Source organism: Drosophila tropicalis, unplaced genomic scaffold, assembly GCF_018151085.1.
Source record: "Drosophila tropicalis isolate 14030-0801.00 unplaced genomic scaffold, ASM1815108v1 contig_593, whole genome shotgun sequence".
Classification (NCBI taxonomy): Eukaryota; Metazoa; Arthropoda; class Insecta; order Diptera; family Drosophilidae; genus Drosophila; species Drosophila tropicalis.
Window position 1 is genome coordinate 18,063,646 of NW_027173070.1, and position 20,563 is coordinate 18,084,208.

The 20,563-nt window shown below is 34.3% G+C and overlaps 2 protein-coding genes across 3 annotated transcripts in view; both read right to left on the reverse strand.

Annotated features, from left to right (window-relative positions):
* The window catches only part of lms (lateral muscles scarcer), an 88,582-nt gene that overhangs the window by 7,478 nt on the left and 60,541 nt on the right, over positions 1-20,563 (reverse strand). The gene's annotated exons all lie outside the window — the stretch shown is intronic.
* On the reverse strand, positions 13,183-17,611 carry Achl (La ribonucleoprotein translational regulator Achilles). The gene has a single exon (XM_068291291.1). The coding sequence runs from the start codon at positions 16,700-16,702 to the stop codon at positions 14,252-14,254; it is 2,451 nt and encodes an 816-aa protein (XP_068147392.1). The 5' UTR covers positions 16,703-17,611; the 3' UTR covers positions 13,183-14,251.

Sequence of the window (20,563 nt, forward strand, 5' to 3'; positions counted from 1 at the left end):
GAAACGATGGCAACGATGAGAAATGATTTGCCGTAAAATCTTTTTGGTAGTTTTTTAAATTGGATCAGAGCCAAAGAAAAAAAAAAAACCAAAAAACAAAAACCAAAAAGTAAAATAAGAAAAATTGAAAATCTTGTGGTACAGGGTGTTTTTAGCATTTTGCATTTATGCACAATTTGAAACAAAATATTGTGAAAATACGTTAATTAGTATGGAAATGGTAGAGAGAGGGAGACAGAATCTTCCCCTCGTTTTTAGACTCAGTCAGGCCCATTTAGGACGGGCTGTGGCTGTCATTTTGATTTAATTTAATGAGTATAAACACTCTGACTGGGTGTATCTGGGTGTACACACACACACACACACAGAGATCTATAGAACTATAGTGTGGGGAATGTGGCTCAGAATTCAAATCAAAATGACAACTTAATTTTCATAATTGCACTTAATGAATATTCGACTATTGCTTGCCATATTTTAAATTCCGCTGCCACAGGACGAGAACCAAGTCGAAAAATCACTGAGCTGTAGACAGACTTGGCACTTGGCATTTCTCATCAATTAACAATTTGTTGCAGAATCATATATGAAGATACCAAAATTTATTTTTGATTCGATATTATATAAGATTTGATCACATTTTCCATGGTTTGTTTTTCTTCTCGCATTTAACGGTAAATGGTGTGGAACGGTGTCAGAAGAAGATGCATCTAATTAATAACCATGAATGCATCTTCATTATAAATCATCACTTCACTTCACTGCACTGCACTGCCCCAAACACCACACACTTTCCCTCAATGTCGTCTCAAGTGTTTGTCAGGCGCACGCACTATAAATCACCGAGTCCATCCTCCTGAACGCCTGGAGAGTCAGTCGCGTGTATGAATGTATGTGCGTGTGTATGTGTGTGTTTTTTATTTTGCTGGAGTCGTCCCTTTTTTTGTCAACGCATTTTACTAATGATACAAGTCAAAGTCAAGCTGGAGAAATCGATCTTACTAAGGAGTAGAGCATAACATCTGTATATTTTTTTTTGGTTTAGTTTTGACACTCCCACGCCATTTTGGTCTCACATTCCCAATCTCTGGGATCTCCAATTACCTCAGATTGCCCCAAAAGGTAACATTCTCATTTGTGTTTTAGTCCTTTTATTTCATTTGGATCATTGAACTCTTTTCGTCTTGTGGTTGATTCATTTCTCTGGAGTTTGTTTGTTTGCAGCCGCCTTGAGGGCGGCTAATTGGTGTGATCTGACTAATTTTGGTTCACATTTCAAGTCCCAATTGAAAATTGAGTCTTATATGAAGAATAAATAGAGTTAAGGACTCAATAAAGGCGTGATACGGGTCATTTAGTTTCATTTGAAATTATAATTATTTTAAATCTGGTTTGTGAAAATGCTTTCACGTTCAAATGCAAACTAAACTAATTTCATTAAGGATAATTAAGGTGTTAAAATCTAAACATAATTAGATTAGGTGTCCCTTACAAAACAGGCCATATTCATTCCTGCCTGATTTCAGTCCTTATTGACTAACATCCGATCTGTTAGTATTAGATCTGGAAAAGTCATAGAGACAATACATTATTTTGATAAATAAATCAAAATTAAGAGACGCAAACTGAATGTTCCGAACACTTTGCAACCACTGTAGCTCTCCACGACTGTAGCTCTGGATCCGTTAAGTAAATCCGATTTCCTGGAGACACTAAAATTTTACCTACAAAAAAGATCAAAAAGGATTCGTAGCACTTATGATACAAGGTCGACAACATCTAACTATATCAAATGTTTCTTTTTGTGTCCCAAGTTAAGTCATAAAAGGGATCTAGGGTTTCAATATGGGCGAATTTGTACCCCTAAAGTATGCAACGCATATTGTGTAACAAGCAGACGAAGAATTCGTTTTTGGAAACGTAAGAAAATTGTGGAATTTACTATGGATAACAAATAATCATTCAAGCAAATATTGCTCATCGACAAGTTTTGAAATGTAATCGAATTTGTCGTACAAATCGTCCTATAGATTTGGATTCTACGAAAAATTTTTAGAATTCTTCACCAAGAAACCATATAAGTAGTCTAAAATGAATTCCCAGCCCGCTCATAGAAGCCCTAAGTTTTGTGTTAAAGTTTTTTTTTTTTTTGTATTTTTACATAAGGTTGAAAATTTAAACACTTAATAAGGATTAAAAAATATACGAAAATTAAACGTCTTACACTCTAAGCAGGCATTGGTAACACAGGTCGACATTTTTGAGGTCATGGAAAAGTGTTTTGATTTTAATAGGTCTCCCATAGTAATAGCGGGGTGCTGATCATGGCCCTGTACTTAATTTTTGTTCATGACGTTAGGACTTCGGAAAAATGCGTTAAAATTTCTCGAAATGACCACTTTTGCAATATTTTATTGCATAATGTAAACATTTATTTGGTATGACTTAAAACTAATTAACAAAATATCAAAGAGTTATTTCTTTGTTCTTACATTTTGGATTTGGTTCTATCATGAGTAAAATTTGGACCAAAAAGTCCTATAACATTATAGGGATTCCAAGAACTTTCTGCTTTATAATTTTGAAGAATTATGGGAATCTTATGCGTCTAACAAATTGGTAAGAAAGTAATTTTTGCAAAAAAGAGCTATTTTTTTTATTATATTATAACTATTTTTACTGTCTATAGTATACTTTTGGCTGCCTTTTTTTCAAAAACCAAGTATGTCATTATTAGTCTATTTCAAACATACATATATTTCACCCTGTGAGAAGTTATAGAGTTGTAGATCTCAAAGAGGTGTAAGGGGGCGTGGTACCAATGAAAATTACCTCTAATTTGCTTGTTTAAAATATTGAAACATATTTTACTTCTACTAAATACCTCAATCCGAAACATTTGGCTTCGCTCTCGAGCTAAGAATTCATTTCAGACATTTGATCTCGTGGTGAATAAGTCTTAGAATTCCTTTTGCTCCCTATAAACTGACCCCCTCTAACCCACATATACATATGTAAGTCTGCTGAAAAGTCTGCTGTTGGTAGATTAGAAAGTAGTAATTAGAAAGTTTCACCATTTTATAGCCCTGGATAAGGTAGTCTTTTTAAAATGATCAAGTGGCAAAGGATTTAATTAAATATGCATTGCACTTTTTGACGGATAATTTCTTATGGGTTTTAATTTAAGTATAAGGAAGTTATCTTTTGAATACATTTGAAAATTATGTTTAATTTGCATTTTTGTAAATTAATTCAACTACAATTAAGAGCTAATGAAAGATGATATGTTTTACAACCTTGTGTATAAATATTTATATTTATATTTAATTCCTTGATTAGTACTTCATATATGAAAGTTAATAAAGTATTAGACTCTTAGTTTACCTCATTCAATAGATATTTGTACTCGAATTACATTTTATCTATAGCAGAAGTCTCATTAACGAACGCCTTCTGCCTTCAATTTCATTCATAAAAAAACCAAACCAAAAGACAAAAAAAAAACAAAATATTATTAAGAACTCCCTAAAAGACATTTAACACCCAAAAGGCAGAGGCAGAGGCAGAGGCAGAGGCAAAGCCAACCAACGCCTCTTATAAAACTGACAGATATAAATAATAATTAAAAGAGGAACAAAAACCAGAAAGAGAAGGAAAGAAAACTGGAGAAGTGCATATTATTAATTTAATGTGTGCGTTTCTCAGTTCTGAGAAACATCATGATCATCGTGATCATCAGGAGATTTCTGGGTGTACAATTTTTATGTGTGTTTTAAGCAAGCAGCCAGACAAAACTCATAAATTACAACCAATTATCAAATTAGATTTTTACAAAACATGCAACTTAAATCATAAGTATGACAAAAAACTGGAGCATTCACGAATGGGAAGTTGATTTCCGTGTGGGTTTTCCACCTCGAAGAAATCGAAGAAATATATACATATGTATATATGGTAGGTAGTTTATTTGTACAATCAATTTTCAGTGATTCCATGTGCTGCTGCTGATGATGGAGGCAATTAAATGGGGAGAAAACTTTTGCAATTGGTGAAAAATTAGCAGACAATGTAGACCCTGACAGCATTAAGCAATTAATTTGCTGTAATTACTTTTTTTTTCTTTTTTTTTGGGCCACAACTACCAGATAGGGCCAGAGGCAGTCAGTCAGCCAAGTCAGCCAAGTTGGAGACAGCAGCCAGTCAGCTCTAGTTGACAGTCGAAAGCGGTGAAGAGGGGGGGGAGAGAAATGGAAAACATTCTTGTGTTTATTGTGTTGCCACCTCAACGCATCGATGGTTCGGATGGATTTCCTCTTCTTCTCATTTTTTTCTCTCTTCTGTGGTAGTTGCATTTTGGCGACGGCATTTTAATGAGCCAAGGATGAGATTCAGCGACTAATTGACATGGAGTCTCTCCACTTATTCCCCTCATTCGTCGCGTTCCCTCTCTCTTTGTCTATCTCTCTCTCTCTCTGTGTAGTGATATCAAACAGTTTTACGCACAAATTGAATCTGATTTAGATTTATGATACAAACTGATGAGCATATGTTTTAATTAATTTTTCAAAAGAAACTAAAATAAAAGGGGCTAAAATGAATGAAGGGACAAGAGTTCCGGAGATAGACGTGAAGTTAACATTCAATTACGGAATTACAAGTATTGTTTGATTAATGCAAATTCCACTTGCTAAGTGGAATATCGGTCTTTTCACGGAAATGCTAACTAAGGATGTGAGGTTAATCGGTGTTTGAGGAATAACTCTTTCCTTACCTATACCCATAGTCAATGTGGAACAACTTTCTATCGAAAAAGGCTAAAGCTTGCGAAAGTGTGGCATAGGAAATAACGAAGACATCGAACAAAGTTGCTGTTTTCTACCAATAGGAACCCTTGGGAGCTAAATTATAGAGTCATCCGATCTTTATAAAATTCGGAACTGTCATTAACACATATATTAACCTAATCAAAGTTAGTTTGAAAACGATCGCATCAAAAGTAACGAAGTTCTTGACAAAAGTCACTGATTTCTTCTATGCGTTGCAGACTTCTGACCAAAATTAATATACCCTTTTAGCAAGGGTATACAAATGCCAACGACATAGTAAAGGAAGATTAGTAAGTGAAAATCTATGCAAACACAGTGGAAGATGAGAAGAGTAATTAGAAGAAGTCCAAGTTAAACTTTAGAAACTTCTTTTGGACAACTTTATGATGATAATAGGACTCATCCTTTTCCAAACCGAAGAGCAAAATTAAAGGTGGACAGATGTCTATATAAAATGTTTATACATCAAATTTTTCAAACTCCTTAGACCAGCTTTTAAAAAAACCAAGAAAAACTGATGACGTATTGACAATGTCTATATAATCCAGAGCTTCTAAATAAGAATATCACGAAATCTAATTTATCCTAGTTATTTACAGATAAGATAGATAAGTAAATAAGGATATACTTGTAAATATTATAGTTTAGGTTAATAAATTATATCTGAAACTTCATAAACCGTCAATTGATCAATATCAATTGAGAATGTAAGTATTCTGTTGTTTTGGAAGAGAAAGCGAGAGAGAAAGAGGGAGTGTGTGAGAGTTGTAGGAGGAGGAGGCCATTGCAGACTAGTTGTACGGCCCTAAGCAAAGAAGATTGATATTGACAGATCTTGGGAATTTTTACAAAAATCTTTTAAGGTAAAGGACTTTTTTTTCTCTCTAAGTAAACAAATATTCCCATTTTGGAGGATCAGTTTGTTTTGTGGTGTCGAACAACTTTTATATTAAAGGACTAACGTCTTGGCAAAGGACATATCGATGGTCCTGGGGGAAGGCTAAGGCAACGTTACTTTAAACAAAAAATAAAAATAAAATTGAAATGCATGCACCGATAAGGTATTTGTTAAAGAAAAGTGTCTTTTATAGTGTTTATATATTCATTTTATGGTTTTTCTATATTCATTAAAGTCAATTTTGTATGTGAATATAGAAAAAGTATAAAAAGTTTTAATAAAAAACCTCACAATATATTTTATTGGGGAAAATTCCATTTGGAGGCATTCAGATGAACTTAACTATAATTTTAAAATCTTTAATAGGAAAAGCCTTATGGCAAAATGCTGAAAAAACTTGCATCTATGTAAAATTTTTGTATATGGGTTTGCAGTTTTATGATCTTAACTCGAAACAAGATCAGATAGACCGTAAGGTCTATTCCCTGTGGCTTAGTGAAATATATTGAATAGAACTAACGAATTCAGATCTCTTTGTATAGGCAACATTCTGCATGGCTTTTGCCTACTTCCACTTGTTGCCCCTTTGTGAAAATTAAGATCAAATGCTAATCCATTTGATACAGCCAATTTGACATCACATGGATTTCCCTCTTCTTTTTTTTTCGGTTTTTATTTCTATATATTATGATAAATGCATAAACTGAGACAACAGAAATGAAAGACGAAGGGAAAAACATGATTCAACCTAACACCAGACTAACAACGTGTCATTCCTGGGGGCACCACACATCTGTATGACATTTTTTTGTTTGTTTGTTGCGTTGCGTTGCTTTTGGAGGCTCGCGACATCTTTCTCGGAGACGCCGCCATCGGTTGCCTCTTCTGCCATTTGAGTGAGATTAATGCGGTGAGGAAAATCATAAATTAATTAGACGAGAAAGAGGCTGGAGTAGAGGGAGAATTTTATATGAGGTTCTCTTTGAGTTCTGGGATGCTTATTAGTGACATTTAGCGGCAATTTATTGTCATAGAGAGTCTTAGGATGGAGACCCATACAGGTGTTGTCACTGATTTTGCTTAATTGGCTTTTATTATTAGCCTATGATGTGGCAACTAAATGAAATATCCATATTTTTATTTAAGAAGAAACTTTAGTATCCACGGCATTACTTCCTGTTTTTTTTTTTTTTTTGGAAGAGAAAGAGGGAGTGTGTGAGAGTTGTAGGAGGAGGCCATGGCAGAGGGAGTTGTTTGGCGCCTAATGTTTGTCGTTTAGTAGCAATTAGTGACACGCCTTTTGGCGCCAGTTAGCTAAAGAATGTTTTTACTATGTTCAAGGGTCTCCGCTAGGGCGGGGTGAATGGAAATTCAGGAATTCCACTCTGTCGTCAGTGTGGCGCGACTGTTGCATCCTGTTATAATTTTTCCGCTAGTTTTGTCTGAGAATGCCCTTTTCATATGAAAAGTAATTAAATGTTTTTGAATATAAACTTAAACAAGTAATCAATCAGCGTCATAAGCAGAAATATCTTAGATATTGCTTCGAATGAAATTGCGGGTCTATTCGTTCAACAACATCAACAGCAATTGATGGAACACGCAAGGACCCGATTGACATAGTAAAAACTAGGACCTAACCAAGTTCAAGGGTATACTTGCAAAGACCAAGAACGAGGGTAACCATACGCGAATCACAACAATTCCTAGATCACAGCATGGCATCTTAGGCAGCTAGACACAGTGGATCAGTAATTTTGCCCCACTGTGAGTAGTAGCGAAATAGCACAGCGATTTCAAAACAATTGTGACGGAAGCCAACAAAGGCAGAGATTCACAAGGAACTGGTAGTCTCATGGGTAGAGATGAGATCGCTGGGCTGACAAGAGCGCACCTGGACCGACTAGATAGGCAGATTAACCCCCTTGCCATCAACCTGTTAGACAACAGCACTGTAAGGAGCCTGAGAAGGCATCATTCCATGGGCCTTCCACATAGAAAGGACCCCTACTCCACGAATTCCCCTAATTATATATCCGTCATAAAATGTTTCATGTAATTAATGTCTTTTTATACATTTATTTTTAAATTTCGAGTTTAAATATTATATTCAAATTACAGAAGGAGGCAAAGGCATTCTATTCATCCACTGAATTAAATTGCATCGAACATTTCTAATTTCTAGCAGCCGCCGCAAAGTAGGCAACAAAATTAGTTCATTGTGGTGTTATTGAGAACAATCTAAATTTGGCGGTAAATTTTGAATTCTTCAAAGATGAAACTGCAGGTAGATAACTAATTTCAATCTTTGGTACAAATGTTTAAGCTTTTTGCAATGTCTGTAAATAAGACCTTGAGAATATTATACTCTTGCAGAGGATATTATAAAAATTGTCAGATGTTTGTAACGCAGAGAAGGATACGTTTTCGACCCCATAAAGTAGAAATATTAAGGCCAAGGACTGCATTTTTTGGCCTAAAAAGTGTTTAAATGAAAATCTAAAAAATTTAAGCCTAGACCTTTGAATATTCCTTCCAAAGGATTCCAGATCCAAGCTTTCTACGTAGTTTTAATTTTGACATGACCAGAATTGAAATCAAAACTAGGAAAGTTTTCTCAAAATACAAATACAACTTATATAAACACTTAAAATGTTTTCTCCAAACATTGTGATTTTCTAATTTAAGCAACAGAAAGACATTTAAATTGTTAAATGTCTTTCTGTCATTTGGATTAGAACATCATTCAAGGATACGAATCTGTATGTATATAATTTGCCCAAGACAAAATCCATACATAATCTATACACTTAAATATATTAATTCTATGTCCTTTGCTACTAATACTAAATCAATTAGTTTTCCATCTAAAATGGACTTAGGTTAGGATACAAAAGATTCACCCAACAGTACTATATTAATCCCATCGACATTACACCTTGTCCGAATTGCAATTCAACATCCAACCTACACCTAGAAAAACATCCTAAAAAGCTGTCCCACAACATCCTTAGGAAATAAATATTTAATGAACAAAGTCCTACAGCAATCCTCTCAAACCCAAACCCTGAAAATATCTCTATAATAATCAAATTCCTAGGACAGAATTTTTTCCCCTTATAAAGTTTAAATATCCCTAGACAATACGTTAGTGTACAAACATATGTTTTTTTTTTATAAAAATAATAATTAATTATTTACTAATATTCAAAATCTGGCTTGTTTAAAAATACTTGGAACCTTTGAAACTCTCTTGCATAACTATTACCATACCTTAGACTTAGTTGAAAAGGAGAAATCTTAAGATTGCTTGTGTAAATGTAATTGTTAAAAATTGCTACTTATATTTAGTTATTAAATTGAGTAATAAATAATAATTTTTATTGATTCAAAGTGAGAAATAAAATCTTTTGTCTCCATCGTGAGAACTTGTTTGCATTGATTTAGCCAGACGGAAAGTCTTTTTAGTATGCTAATCAATAGAAAAGCAGTAAATGTAATTGGGAGTAGTTGTTTTTAGAATTTAACCCGAAAATGAAACTTTGCAAAAGTTTTTCAACTTGTTTCAACTTATTGACCTCCTTTAACATTGAGCCAAATTAAACAAAGTATGGGAATTTGATTTATTTAGTTCTCAGTTTCTGTTTTTGTTGTTTGCAAGGTTAGACGTACGCACAGCTGCTTACACACACTCTTCGTGTGCATGTATATATGTATATATAAACTTGTTCACTAACATTTCATCAATAAACAAATATACAATACGTAAGCACATTGGCAACATGACTGGCTGAATGTTAATTTAATCACTTGGATGTTGTGCGGAAATTTCTACTAGTCGAATTTCAAGTACAATTTTGTGTTTTTAATGAAATTTAAGGTTACTACTTTTTTTTCCTTCATCCCCCTCTCTACTAAAATAATATATAAATAAAAATACATATCAATTGAACTTGAAGATGACGAGAGAGCTTCAAGTGCATCCAAGTGGCGGAAGTAGATAGAGAGAATTAAGTATACGCACTGTATGCACCGCACACTCTGTACATATTTGCCACCAAATCAAATCAGGGTTAAGGCAACATGCCTCATGGCACGTCATCATCATCATCATCATCATCATCTCGCACATTTCTGAGCGCAATCAATTCACTGTTTCACATTGAACGACAAAGCCACTTTGAGACATTTTTAGCCAGCTAATCTCAAGGATGCAATTGGCTTGCCAAAAAATCATCATTGTGTAGAACTGGTTAAGGTCACGCAGGCAGCGTCAGTCGAAACGATCTGTCGTCGTTGTCATCGTTGTCGGTGAGAGAGCACGGCAACAATCATTGGAGATGAGTTGAGAATATTCGCTTTCAGTTCAATAAACACAATCGTTGATTATGTCATCTACACAATAACAATAAGAAATATTCTCGACTTTTTTTTTTTATTGTGATAATTTACAATTGTTTATATTTATAACCCGAACCTGCTCCAATGTATTTTACAATGAACTCTTCAACCTTTCTCACAGGAGAGGTTCAACTCGAAGAGGGGTTAGTACAAGTTATTGAAAATTGTTTAGTAAATTATCGAAAATTTTGACTCTTTTCTTTAATGAACCTTTATTTATACTCTCAACTCTTATTATACTTTTAAAAGTTTGAAATTGCTTTTGATTGAAATTCGAAATAATAATAGCTTAGGTCTAATAAATAGTCGTTATGTCTAAGAAACTAACTTAAACATAAAAATTTACTTGTGAATTCGTTGAAACATTTGTTTGAATGCAAAATTAAGGTTAAATTTTCTGTAAGACCCAAAATCAATTGAATTTCTAAGAAACTATTTAACTGTTTCTTCAATTCACGTGAATCGCAGTTTTAACTTTTTAATATATTTAAGTAAATATTTACCTGCTCGTCTATCAAATGCGTAGTGCACTTAAGTGACTAATCATGCTGTGTGCCAGAAGTCTGTGGAATTTCGTGGCATTGCTCACAATTTGTGACATGATGTGAATAATATTACTAACACTATTAATTATACATTCAAAAAAAAAAAAGCTAATCATTTTGTTTACTTTATTTGTTCTCATTATTACAATTTAAATAGAAAACTTTAATAGTAATAAGTATACTAATGAAAGGAGCATAGAAAGAAAGCTAAGGGAAAAGGATATGAAATACATATGATTATGTTTATTTTAACTACAACTTTAGTTAAGAATATTTAGTTCTATTTACAATTCCAAATCATAGTTATTTTTTAAATATTTTATAAAGTAATTTCAGAACTGAATTCTTTCTAAATTAAGTGCAATTTTTAGTGATTGAAGAGCAATCAGGACCTTCATGCTGTGTTTTGTAGTTATAATTATTTGGTTTTTTTTTTTATATATAAAATACAAATATTAAAAACTATATAAAACTACTGAGTACTATATTTAAAAAGTATTTTTACCTGATGCCTGCTCAATTTATAAATAATAAAAGGTAGCAGAAAAAAAAGAAATAATTATTTTTTTTAATGCATTGTTTGAACTTATTGAAGCTATATACCATCCATCTGAAATATATGAAACATATGTATATGTATATAGAAGCCTTTGTTTTAAATGTTTCTTTTGCAGATTAAGGATTAAAAGTTGTATATTTATATTTTATGCCCTTGAAGAATCTTTATCCTTACAAAAATTCAAGAGCCCCTTTAAAATTGTACTGATCTCACATGAATGAATTTTTAATTTTTAAAGTTTTTTTTTTTTAAATAGTTTAAATTGAAAATATCCATTCTCGTCATGGCCAAAAGTTACTAGATAATGAGAGGACAGACTAAGGCAAGGGATCCTATATAGGGCCAAACAATAAATTAGTCCTCTGATTTTTATATTTTTAAAAACCCATTTTCAATCATTGCTTAACCCTTGGGATATTGAAACTTATAAATCCTTCAAAAAGTTTTTTATAAGATTTTATTACCTTAATTATTATATTCAATTCAATTCAATTCAATATTATTTCACGCTTTGTTATAAATACAGATAGTTTGTTTGTGAATGTTATCTTACAATATTTTAAGAGTTTAGACCAAGAACTAGGCCTTTTCTACTTAGATATTTATTTACATATCTACATGACATATGGAGTATGCGATGATATAACTATTAGGGGAAATTATACCTAATTATACCTCAACTGATATTTAATAACCCATTTTGGCATCTAAAAAGGATTAGAGATCAAAGCTCCTTAAAACAAAAGTACATCAAAAGAAAACCTGTTTAAATAAAGAAGCCCTTATAAGCAAAGGGCCCAATTCAAACCGTTGCCAGGTGCACTCCTGATTTCAATACTTTTTAAGTACTTGAACTGGTTGCTCATTAAGAACTGATATATGTAAGTCTATATGTAATATATATAAGTATGAATATTTGCTTTTTTGTTTGTTCCTGTTTGAAAAGTGAATTACATTTAATTAACATAAATTGAAGGGAATTTCTTTTTATGGCCAGGAAGTTAATTAACTGAAATGTGAAATTTAAAACTCGTGCAGGCTTTAGATCATATGATCCATTTACAATTACTCTGATATGTATAAAATTAATGCCTTTGAGTTATGCAAGTCTTCCCGTTGGCAGACAACTTCTTTGGTGCGACAATTAGTTTTAGGCCAAAACGAGTTTGTTGCCTTCAGCTTTAACCGAGTGGGCGGTTCAATGCGTGGCGAAAAAAAAAAAAACAAAATCCAAAAAAATTATAATACCTTGGAACCGCAACATATTCAGAGAGTAAGTGAGTGAGTGAGTGAGCGAGTAAGAGAGAGAAGCACATAAAAAATCGCACGCATGCCGTTCGAAAAAGTACTCGAACAACCGCAAAAATAATAATAATAAAAAGAAATCCCAGTAACAATGCTAACGGCCGCTTTATGAACAATTATGAACCGCAGGCGAGTGCGAGACTTCAGTTTTGAAAATTAAAAGCTAAAGTTGGCTAAGGGGTTTCGGGTTTGGGGTTTTGACTTGATTTGAGTTGAGTTGAGCCGCATTTGGGGGCGCATGCGTCACGCTTTGTCACTGCGAAAACTTGGCAAATTATTATTCAATATATTATTCACATTTTTTTTTTTTTTTGTTTTTTGGTGTTGCTTTCTCAAGCAAGGCAGACTGGTTGGCAATTGCTCTATTTTGGCCTAGTTACCTACCTTCGATTCTCGAGTGGCCTGGCCAGACGCAGCTAAATTTCGCTTTCAGTTTTAAGAGATTATGCAATAAATCACAAAAAGGTGATTTGGCAACAAAACAAAAATTGTTCAAGTTCATATATATATTTTTTTTTTAATATAATTTATTTATTTATATGTATTTGATTTATATAGTAATATGTATATGTAATGATTAGGTATATAAAAGTTTTGTTTTATTTTGTATAAGCTAAAAATGAAAAATATTTTTATTCTCTCTTTTTTTTCAAATTCTCTTTGTGTAAATTTTTTGAAAAATAATCAATTTAAAAATCATAAAAAATTTTCAATGTTGTTATAAAAATAATCAAAATGAAATTTGTCTTGCTCTCACCTATTATTTTTTTTCATTTTTATGATCTATTAAACCTGAGACTCTAATTAAGTACAAATTTTACATTGATATATCGAAGATATGGCGCACACTTAACTCTCCAATAGATATATCCGTGTTGGGTTGACTGATCATGAAAGAACTATTAAAGTTTATATGGGTTATTTGATTTCTTCTTTAATGATATCAGATAAACTAAACATCTAGAGAAAAGTAAAAGTATTTTTTATCACGGAAGCGAATAGCTTTGTGATCTTATGTTAGATATATGTTCATTTCCTGTAATAACACAACTTTGATAATTGAAATTGAAATTGAATTATTAATATTAACTAACATAAAACGTGATTGATTGCATTTGTTTAAGAAACGATCCTTTTCTTAACACTTTTTGAGAAAATTATAAAGTAAAACATTTCTCGAAAATCTTTTGTAAACCGTAAAGAAAAAAAGGTTCTTTTAATGATCCAAGATCCAAGTAACTATAACTTCATTTAGGTTATAATTAAACCTGCTGGGAATCTGAATCTAAAGTAATATTTGAAAGACAAAAATTAAAACTGTTAACCTAAATTTAAAGAAACTTCTAATTATAAGTAAAAGTTAATAGTTTGTTAACTAAATAAAAATTTTGTGAACTTATTCTTTGTAGAAAATTTTTCCTAATCTTAAGGTTAGTTGAAATTATTAAGAATTTTTTATGATGTCTATTAACTAATATTAAGTAAAATAATTGGCAGTGTTTGATATTTTGAGAGCAAGAACAAATTTCATTTGTTGATAACTTAATCTAGTTATTAACTTAAACGATTTTTGTTATGTGTTTGTTGGGTTGGACATCATCACAGTGTACAGCCATTCATTTTTCTTCCTTTTTTTTTAAATCGAAACAAAAACAAAAAATAAACTAAAATTATGAATTAAACAACAATCTCATTTCTAACAATTTTCTTTTCTTCTCTAATTCACGGGGGACACTGTTTGGCCAAATTTACGGGCTCTCTGGCCAAAACCTTTGCTACCATCGGGTCCAATGGGAGTGCGTACCAAACTTTCGGCAGTCCGTTGGGCAAATGAACCCGAACGTGAACGTGGCGAATTGCCATCCATTAGGAAGCTGCCAGTCCTTGAACGGGGTTGAGCGCCATCAAAGTCCAGATTCTGTTTGTAGCTACTCAGGAAACTGCCAGTCCTGGAGCGTGGTGAACCCTCGAATTCGGAGCCAAATGAACAACGACGATCATAGCCCGAATCGGTTGATATGCGACGACCACCTATGTATTGAGCATTGTCATAGTTGGCCAACTTGCTGGTCAATTGTTGGAAATTATTGGAATAACGACGTGGCCACACCTGATAGCCACCACCACCGCCGCCCACCAATTGATCGCCGGAATCGCTACGTTCGCGCTCCATTTGGAAGTCATTCGATGGACGACGATAGAAACCATCGCTGGCATTGGAAAATGTCCGTTCGAATTGCATGGAACCATTGGAGAAACGACGCTCGCCCGAGCAGCTGCCATTCGAGCATACAGAAGTTTTGCGATAGTTATTGCTATTATTAGCGGCTTGAATATTGGATTCTCCAAAATCTGAGACACGTCGCGAACATGGACAATTCTCCGAGCAATTCGAATCACGTCTCTGGGGGGCACCAGTCTCTGAGCAATTGCTAGGACGACGTACTGGTTGTTCCGCTTGTACGGGACTCTGATAATTTTGCTCCGAGCAATTGGATAGACGACGTTGTAAGTTACTTATGGGTATAGTGGGTGCTGGATTGGGTGGTGATGGCATCTGCTCTACAATTGTTGTTCCTGCTACTGTTGCGGCTGCTGCTGTATTGGCCGATAAGGTGGAAGTATTACTATAACGTCTCGGTTGGTAGGCATAGAAACCAGAAGCCGAACTATCTTGACTTCCTCGTGGCATTTGATAATGCTGATAGCCCAATTGATGATGATGATTGTTGTAGTAGGCCTGTTGTTGGTGTTGTTGCTGCTGCTGATAGTAATTCGGTTGAAAATCGGAGTTATTTCTCTTCAATTTGAATCTTAAATCAGGCATAGTCTCATGACCCGAAAAACTACCACCACGTGTTCTCTCACAATTGTTGGCTTCATTATAATAACGATAATTCTCAACCATACGAGCCACGGGAGCAGCAATCTGGATGACAGCTGCCTTTTTGCCAGTTTTCTTCTTGGGGGCCACCATTTCATAGACCTGGAAGGGACCATTCAAGTGTCTAGCATCACGAGCCGAAGACGATTCCAAATATTCCACCAAAGCGCATTCTTTTTGCTGCAATTCTGGATATTTATTCATGAATTGTCGCACATCCACGGGTATGGCCATGCCGGGTTTGAGGATGCGTATCAAAGCTATCTCCCCGCATTTGGAGAACAAATCGGAAACTTTTTCAATTGTCAACTTATCCAAGGGCAAATCACAAGCCACTATGGTGCGCGATGGCATGGTCTCATCGAAACTAGGCAGCGGATCAATGCGACGCACTTTGGTGCCCACATCGTTGAGTTCAATCTTTTTGGATTTCCTCTTGACGGCATTGCCCACCACTTTCCATTCGCGTGTCAATTGGCGTACACGTTTGAAGCTCGACACCAACTTGAGACTGACGAAACCCTCTTTATTCCGACGCACATGCTTGAGGAGAAAGGCATCTTTCAGTATGCTCTCGTTGGAGAAATAGAATTCCACTGCCTCGGAAATTTCGGCAGCCAATTCATCACTGGGCACCATTGATGGATCCAATGTATCGATTTCATTTAGGGTATCCACCGATTCGGCTGGTTCCACTCGTATGGGTTCTGGGGCTTCTTTTTTCATGGTCAAAAATGAACGATGAACACGTTTCGGTTCGGCCACAGGCGAATTGTTGGGTGCCACAGCTGGTGGCGGGGAATGATCCAAATTGAAATTTGGATGCAAATAGATATTATCCATTTGATGTTTACGAAATTTCTCGAGATTCTCTTCACTCAGCACAGCCGGTGGTGAGTCTTCCGAGTGGATTTCGCTTATAATGTGATTATCCACAGCCAAGGGTTTGAGTTCATCATCCTCTTCGGACTCCTCAGAGTCGCCAATTGAGGAACCCATGCCCACATCCAATAATTGCTGATCCATGGGCGTCGGCGACATGGGTGGTGCACTAGGTGAGGGTAATTCTTCGGACGAACTGCCACCACTGGCACTGCTGCCCAATTGAGAGTCCAATGAGGCCATTTGTTGGAGCAGAGCTTGGGCCGAACGTTTGGCATGATAACGCAAAAGTTTCGATGGCAATGATGATGATAATGGTACTATAGCTTGTGAGGAGCTTGAACAGCAGGGTTGCTCCTCTTCCGTCTCCTGTTGTGGTTTCGTTTCCTCAGCTGGTTTCATCACCGGCACCGCAGTCAATACGGGGCAAACTATAAATTTGTGACCCTCTTCACCCGCTTGGGGTGATGATTTTTACCTCATATTCCTGTGATTGGCTCATTTTTACAGTTAAGCGTTGATTAATGATGTTGCTCTGAGTTGAAGTTGTAGTTGTAGTTGGTTTTTTTTTTTGTTATATTATTGTTGTTGTTGTTACTATCACTCCAGCAAAAGAGTCTTTCTCTCTCTCTGTCTGTCTCTCTCTCTCTCTATCTCTTTCGCTCTGTCTCTCGCACTTTCACTTTCAAGTTCAGGCAAAGCTTTTGAGCTGCACTTACACTTTTCGTAGTTGTAGTAAATTCAAAGCTTTAACTGCATTTGTGTAATAATCTCTCCTCTTCTCGCTCTCCCTTTCTCTCTCTCTCTCTCTCTCTCTGACGTTCATTGACGTTCGTTTAACCCGTCAGCTGTTTTGTTGCTGTTTGCGTAATTTTTTGTTGTTATTGTCGTTTTATATTGGTTTTTTCTTCTTTCTCGATATTTGTTGTTGTTATTGTTGTTATTGGTTTATCTGCAAACGTGCTTGGAATATATGTATGTACATATGTATTTTTTCTTGTTGTAGTTGTTTGTTTTGTTTAAAAGTATTTTATAACATTTTCTAGGCCGCGCTTGACACCATTTTAATTAAATAATCGTACAAAATACATATACAAAAAAAGCGTTCCAATTGAAAATTTTGTATGCGTTTTCGGTAATTTGAAACATTTATTGCTCTTGTTGTTGTTGTTGTTGCCCGTTTCCTAATATTTCGTTTTTACATATAAATTTACTGTAGTTTTTGTTTTATTTTTACAGGTTTTTATAGTTTTTTGATTTAACGCGAGTTCATGCAACGCTGCAACGCGGAGATAGACTGAAATTGCAAATTGATTTGAGGTCGGTTAAATACCCTCTGCTCCTCTGTCTCTGTCTCTGCCTCTGCTTTCGTTTCAATTTTTTTTTTTTTTTTTTTTTTTTTACAGCAGCAGGCGGTCGCCGGCGGCGGCGTGAGCAGTCCAAGTACGCACAAGTCCGATAACAGCAACAATATTAACAACAACAACAACAAGTCAGAGAGCAACAAGCAGCAAAGTTGACAGACAACAGACAGTGCCAGCTTTAAACAGCGGGCGGGGGATTCATGTAAATGGGGTTAAAGTAACTCTTCGATTTTTAAAAGGATCTCCGAAACCTTTAAAACTTGTCATAGAAAGGATTTTCCATTGCACCAATGGAAAGATGTTAGATCTAACACTAGAAATGTTAATCAGTTACTAATAACAAAGCTTAATTATCTATTCCATTCAACTTAGGATGCGGGTTATACATATTTCGATTGTCTTATAATTTTACCCAAAAAGTAAAATGCAGTTGGACCTCGATTATCCGGGACTGTCGGGACCAGAGCCATCACGTCTCAAGTATTTCGTACTTGAAATTTTACATATCTTTCAATCAACCTTCATACATACACGCGTGTTTCTCATTGATTGCTAACTAACACGGGGAAGAACCGAATTCGTTTTCTTATTTTAGAAAAAAATGTCGTTTCAAATCATGGATAACAGGGGTAATCACGGTTAACAGTGAGAATTAAACTGTTAATAGGGGTTCCCGGTTATAGGGGATTAATCGAGTTAATCGAGGTCCAACTGTAATTTAAAAAATCCTCACCATTAATCAAGAAGAATCACAGTTTAAATACAGACAATATATGTAGATGCCTAAAACACATATTAAGATTATTCAAAGTTCCATTTTAAATCGCATTTACTCGAATTTTCCCCCTTAACTCAATGGCCAATGAACAATTGTTCTCCTGGAGGAAAATAATTACGTATACGCATAGTATGCCAGCTAAACCAAGAACATTTGGTATAATATTTAAATGAAACTAGGTAAATGGTAACGATAAATGTAAACTCCAATTATCCAAAAGATATACATACATATGTAAGTGTACATATTTATGTATGGCTGGTTTTGGAAATGTACATATGTATCTTTTAAAATGAAAAGCAAAGTCTTAAGTAATCAAGTAAGAATTTGTTTAAGCTATCAGTATTAGATTTATATAGTACTTTAATTCAAAGACTTGGGATTCTGTAAGATGGCATTGTTTAGGCAACAATTTTGGTTATCTGTTGTTTACACTTAGCAATTAGTAGGTATAAATGTTAAATATCTTAAATGAAAAACTAAAATATGGGGAATAAGAATATGAACAAACGGCTTATAAGTTGCAAAACAACAAATTGGCTAAAAATAAAACCCCCCTTAAAGATACAAATCCTTGCAGAGCAATACTCTATCCCTTTTTGGGAACCCCTCTAAGTCCCAGTCTACGTCACTGTGTGGCAACAACTTATTGGCATCTCGCACAAACGAAAAAGCAAAACTTGTTGCGTTGGCAGCAGCAGCAGCAGCAGCGGCGGCAGCAACAACAATCCTACAACAATTTCTGCTCAGTGCATTTAATGATTTTTTTGCACTTTTTTTTTATTTCGGTGTTTTTTTTTTTGTTTCGTGTGATTTTAAATCTTATAAAATTTTGTGTTCTACGCACTTTGTGTTCCGAGCTGTTTCCGATTTTGTTTTTGCAAAAAAAAAAAAAAAAATGAGAAAGTATATTGTTGTTGTTGTTGCTGCTTGTCTTTTGTATTCACGACGACCTCGTTGCATGCAAAAAATTGAAAAAAAAAATACAACAACTAAATTACTATTCAACATGCTCTCAGTCTCGTCTCTCCTCCAGTCTGTATCAACAATTTGTCTATAGGTGGAAGTAGGAAATGCAATCAAAATGACAATTTCTGAGGGTCAAACAAATTTATTTGCAAATTGTCTAATGGAAATGTGTCTGGAATTGGTGTGAACAAGGAGAGAGTGCAATAGATTGGGTGTGCAAAGGGGGTTGGGCTTAGTTACGCAGCAAAATAGACACTTATCATTTATCAGATAGTCAAACCAAGAACTTTAACAAAAATGTATTTCTTAGTTGGATTCAATATTGCAGCCAGAAAATTTCAATTGTATTTATTATTTGACCCAAATATTGTTTGTTATTAATTCATTTATTTTGAATTTATTAATAGACTTTTACTATCCCATACAAATGATTTGTTAAATCAACTGAAGTCATGTTATTGTTATACAATTTAATACGATTTATTACCCTTTATTAGTACAAAATCCTTAACTCTAAGTGTGATTAACAAATTCTGACAGTTTTGGCAATTGCTTTTTGGATAGAACACTTTCATATACATAATTATAAAAGTAGTTTGATAAATGACAATATTAGATGGCAGATAAAATTATGGGAATAAAAAGAAAAGATTATTTCTAAAAATATATAAAAATTTAAATGTTTTTTGAAAAAAACATTTCAAATTTTGTAGTAGTTTGATTTTACTTTAGCATATATTAAAAGTATAAAAGAAATTCGAAAACAAGAATAATTTTGTCATTAAAATATAGAAAATCTATACACAAATCAGTTATGTTATTTCGAATTTTCATATACATATGTTTGTGGGATTTGTGTCCACAAGAATTAGAATTAGTGTTATATTATTTTATTATTTATTTATTTGGCAAGTTTTTATATTAAAGATTTACTGGTTTTTAACAAATTTAAAGGTTTAAATGAAATACTCTTGATTCGTTTACAAACACAGGTCGTTCCTCGTTCGTCGTTCTCTACTCTCTCCTCGTTTTCGACTCGTCATTGCCACATCGTCTTCTCTGCTCTTCTCGCCACCTCGTTGATCAGCTGCTCGAGAATAGGTCTGGCCTTACAGCGCTACCATACCATGCTTTTGATCCTAAATGAATACT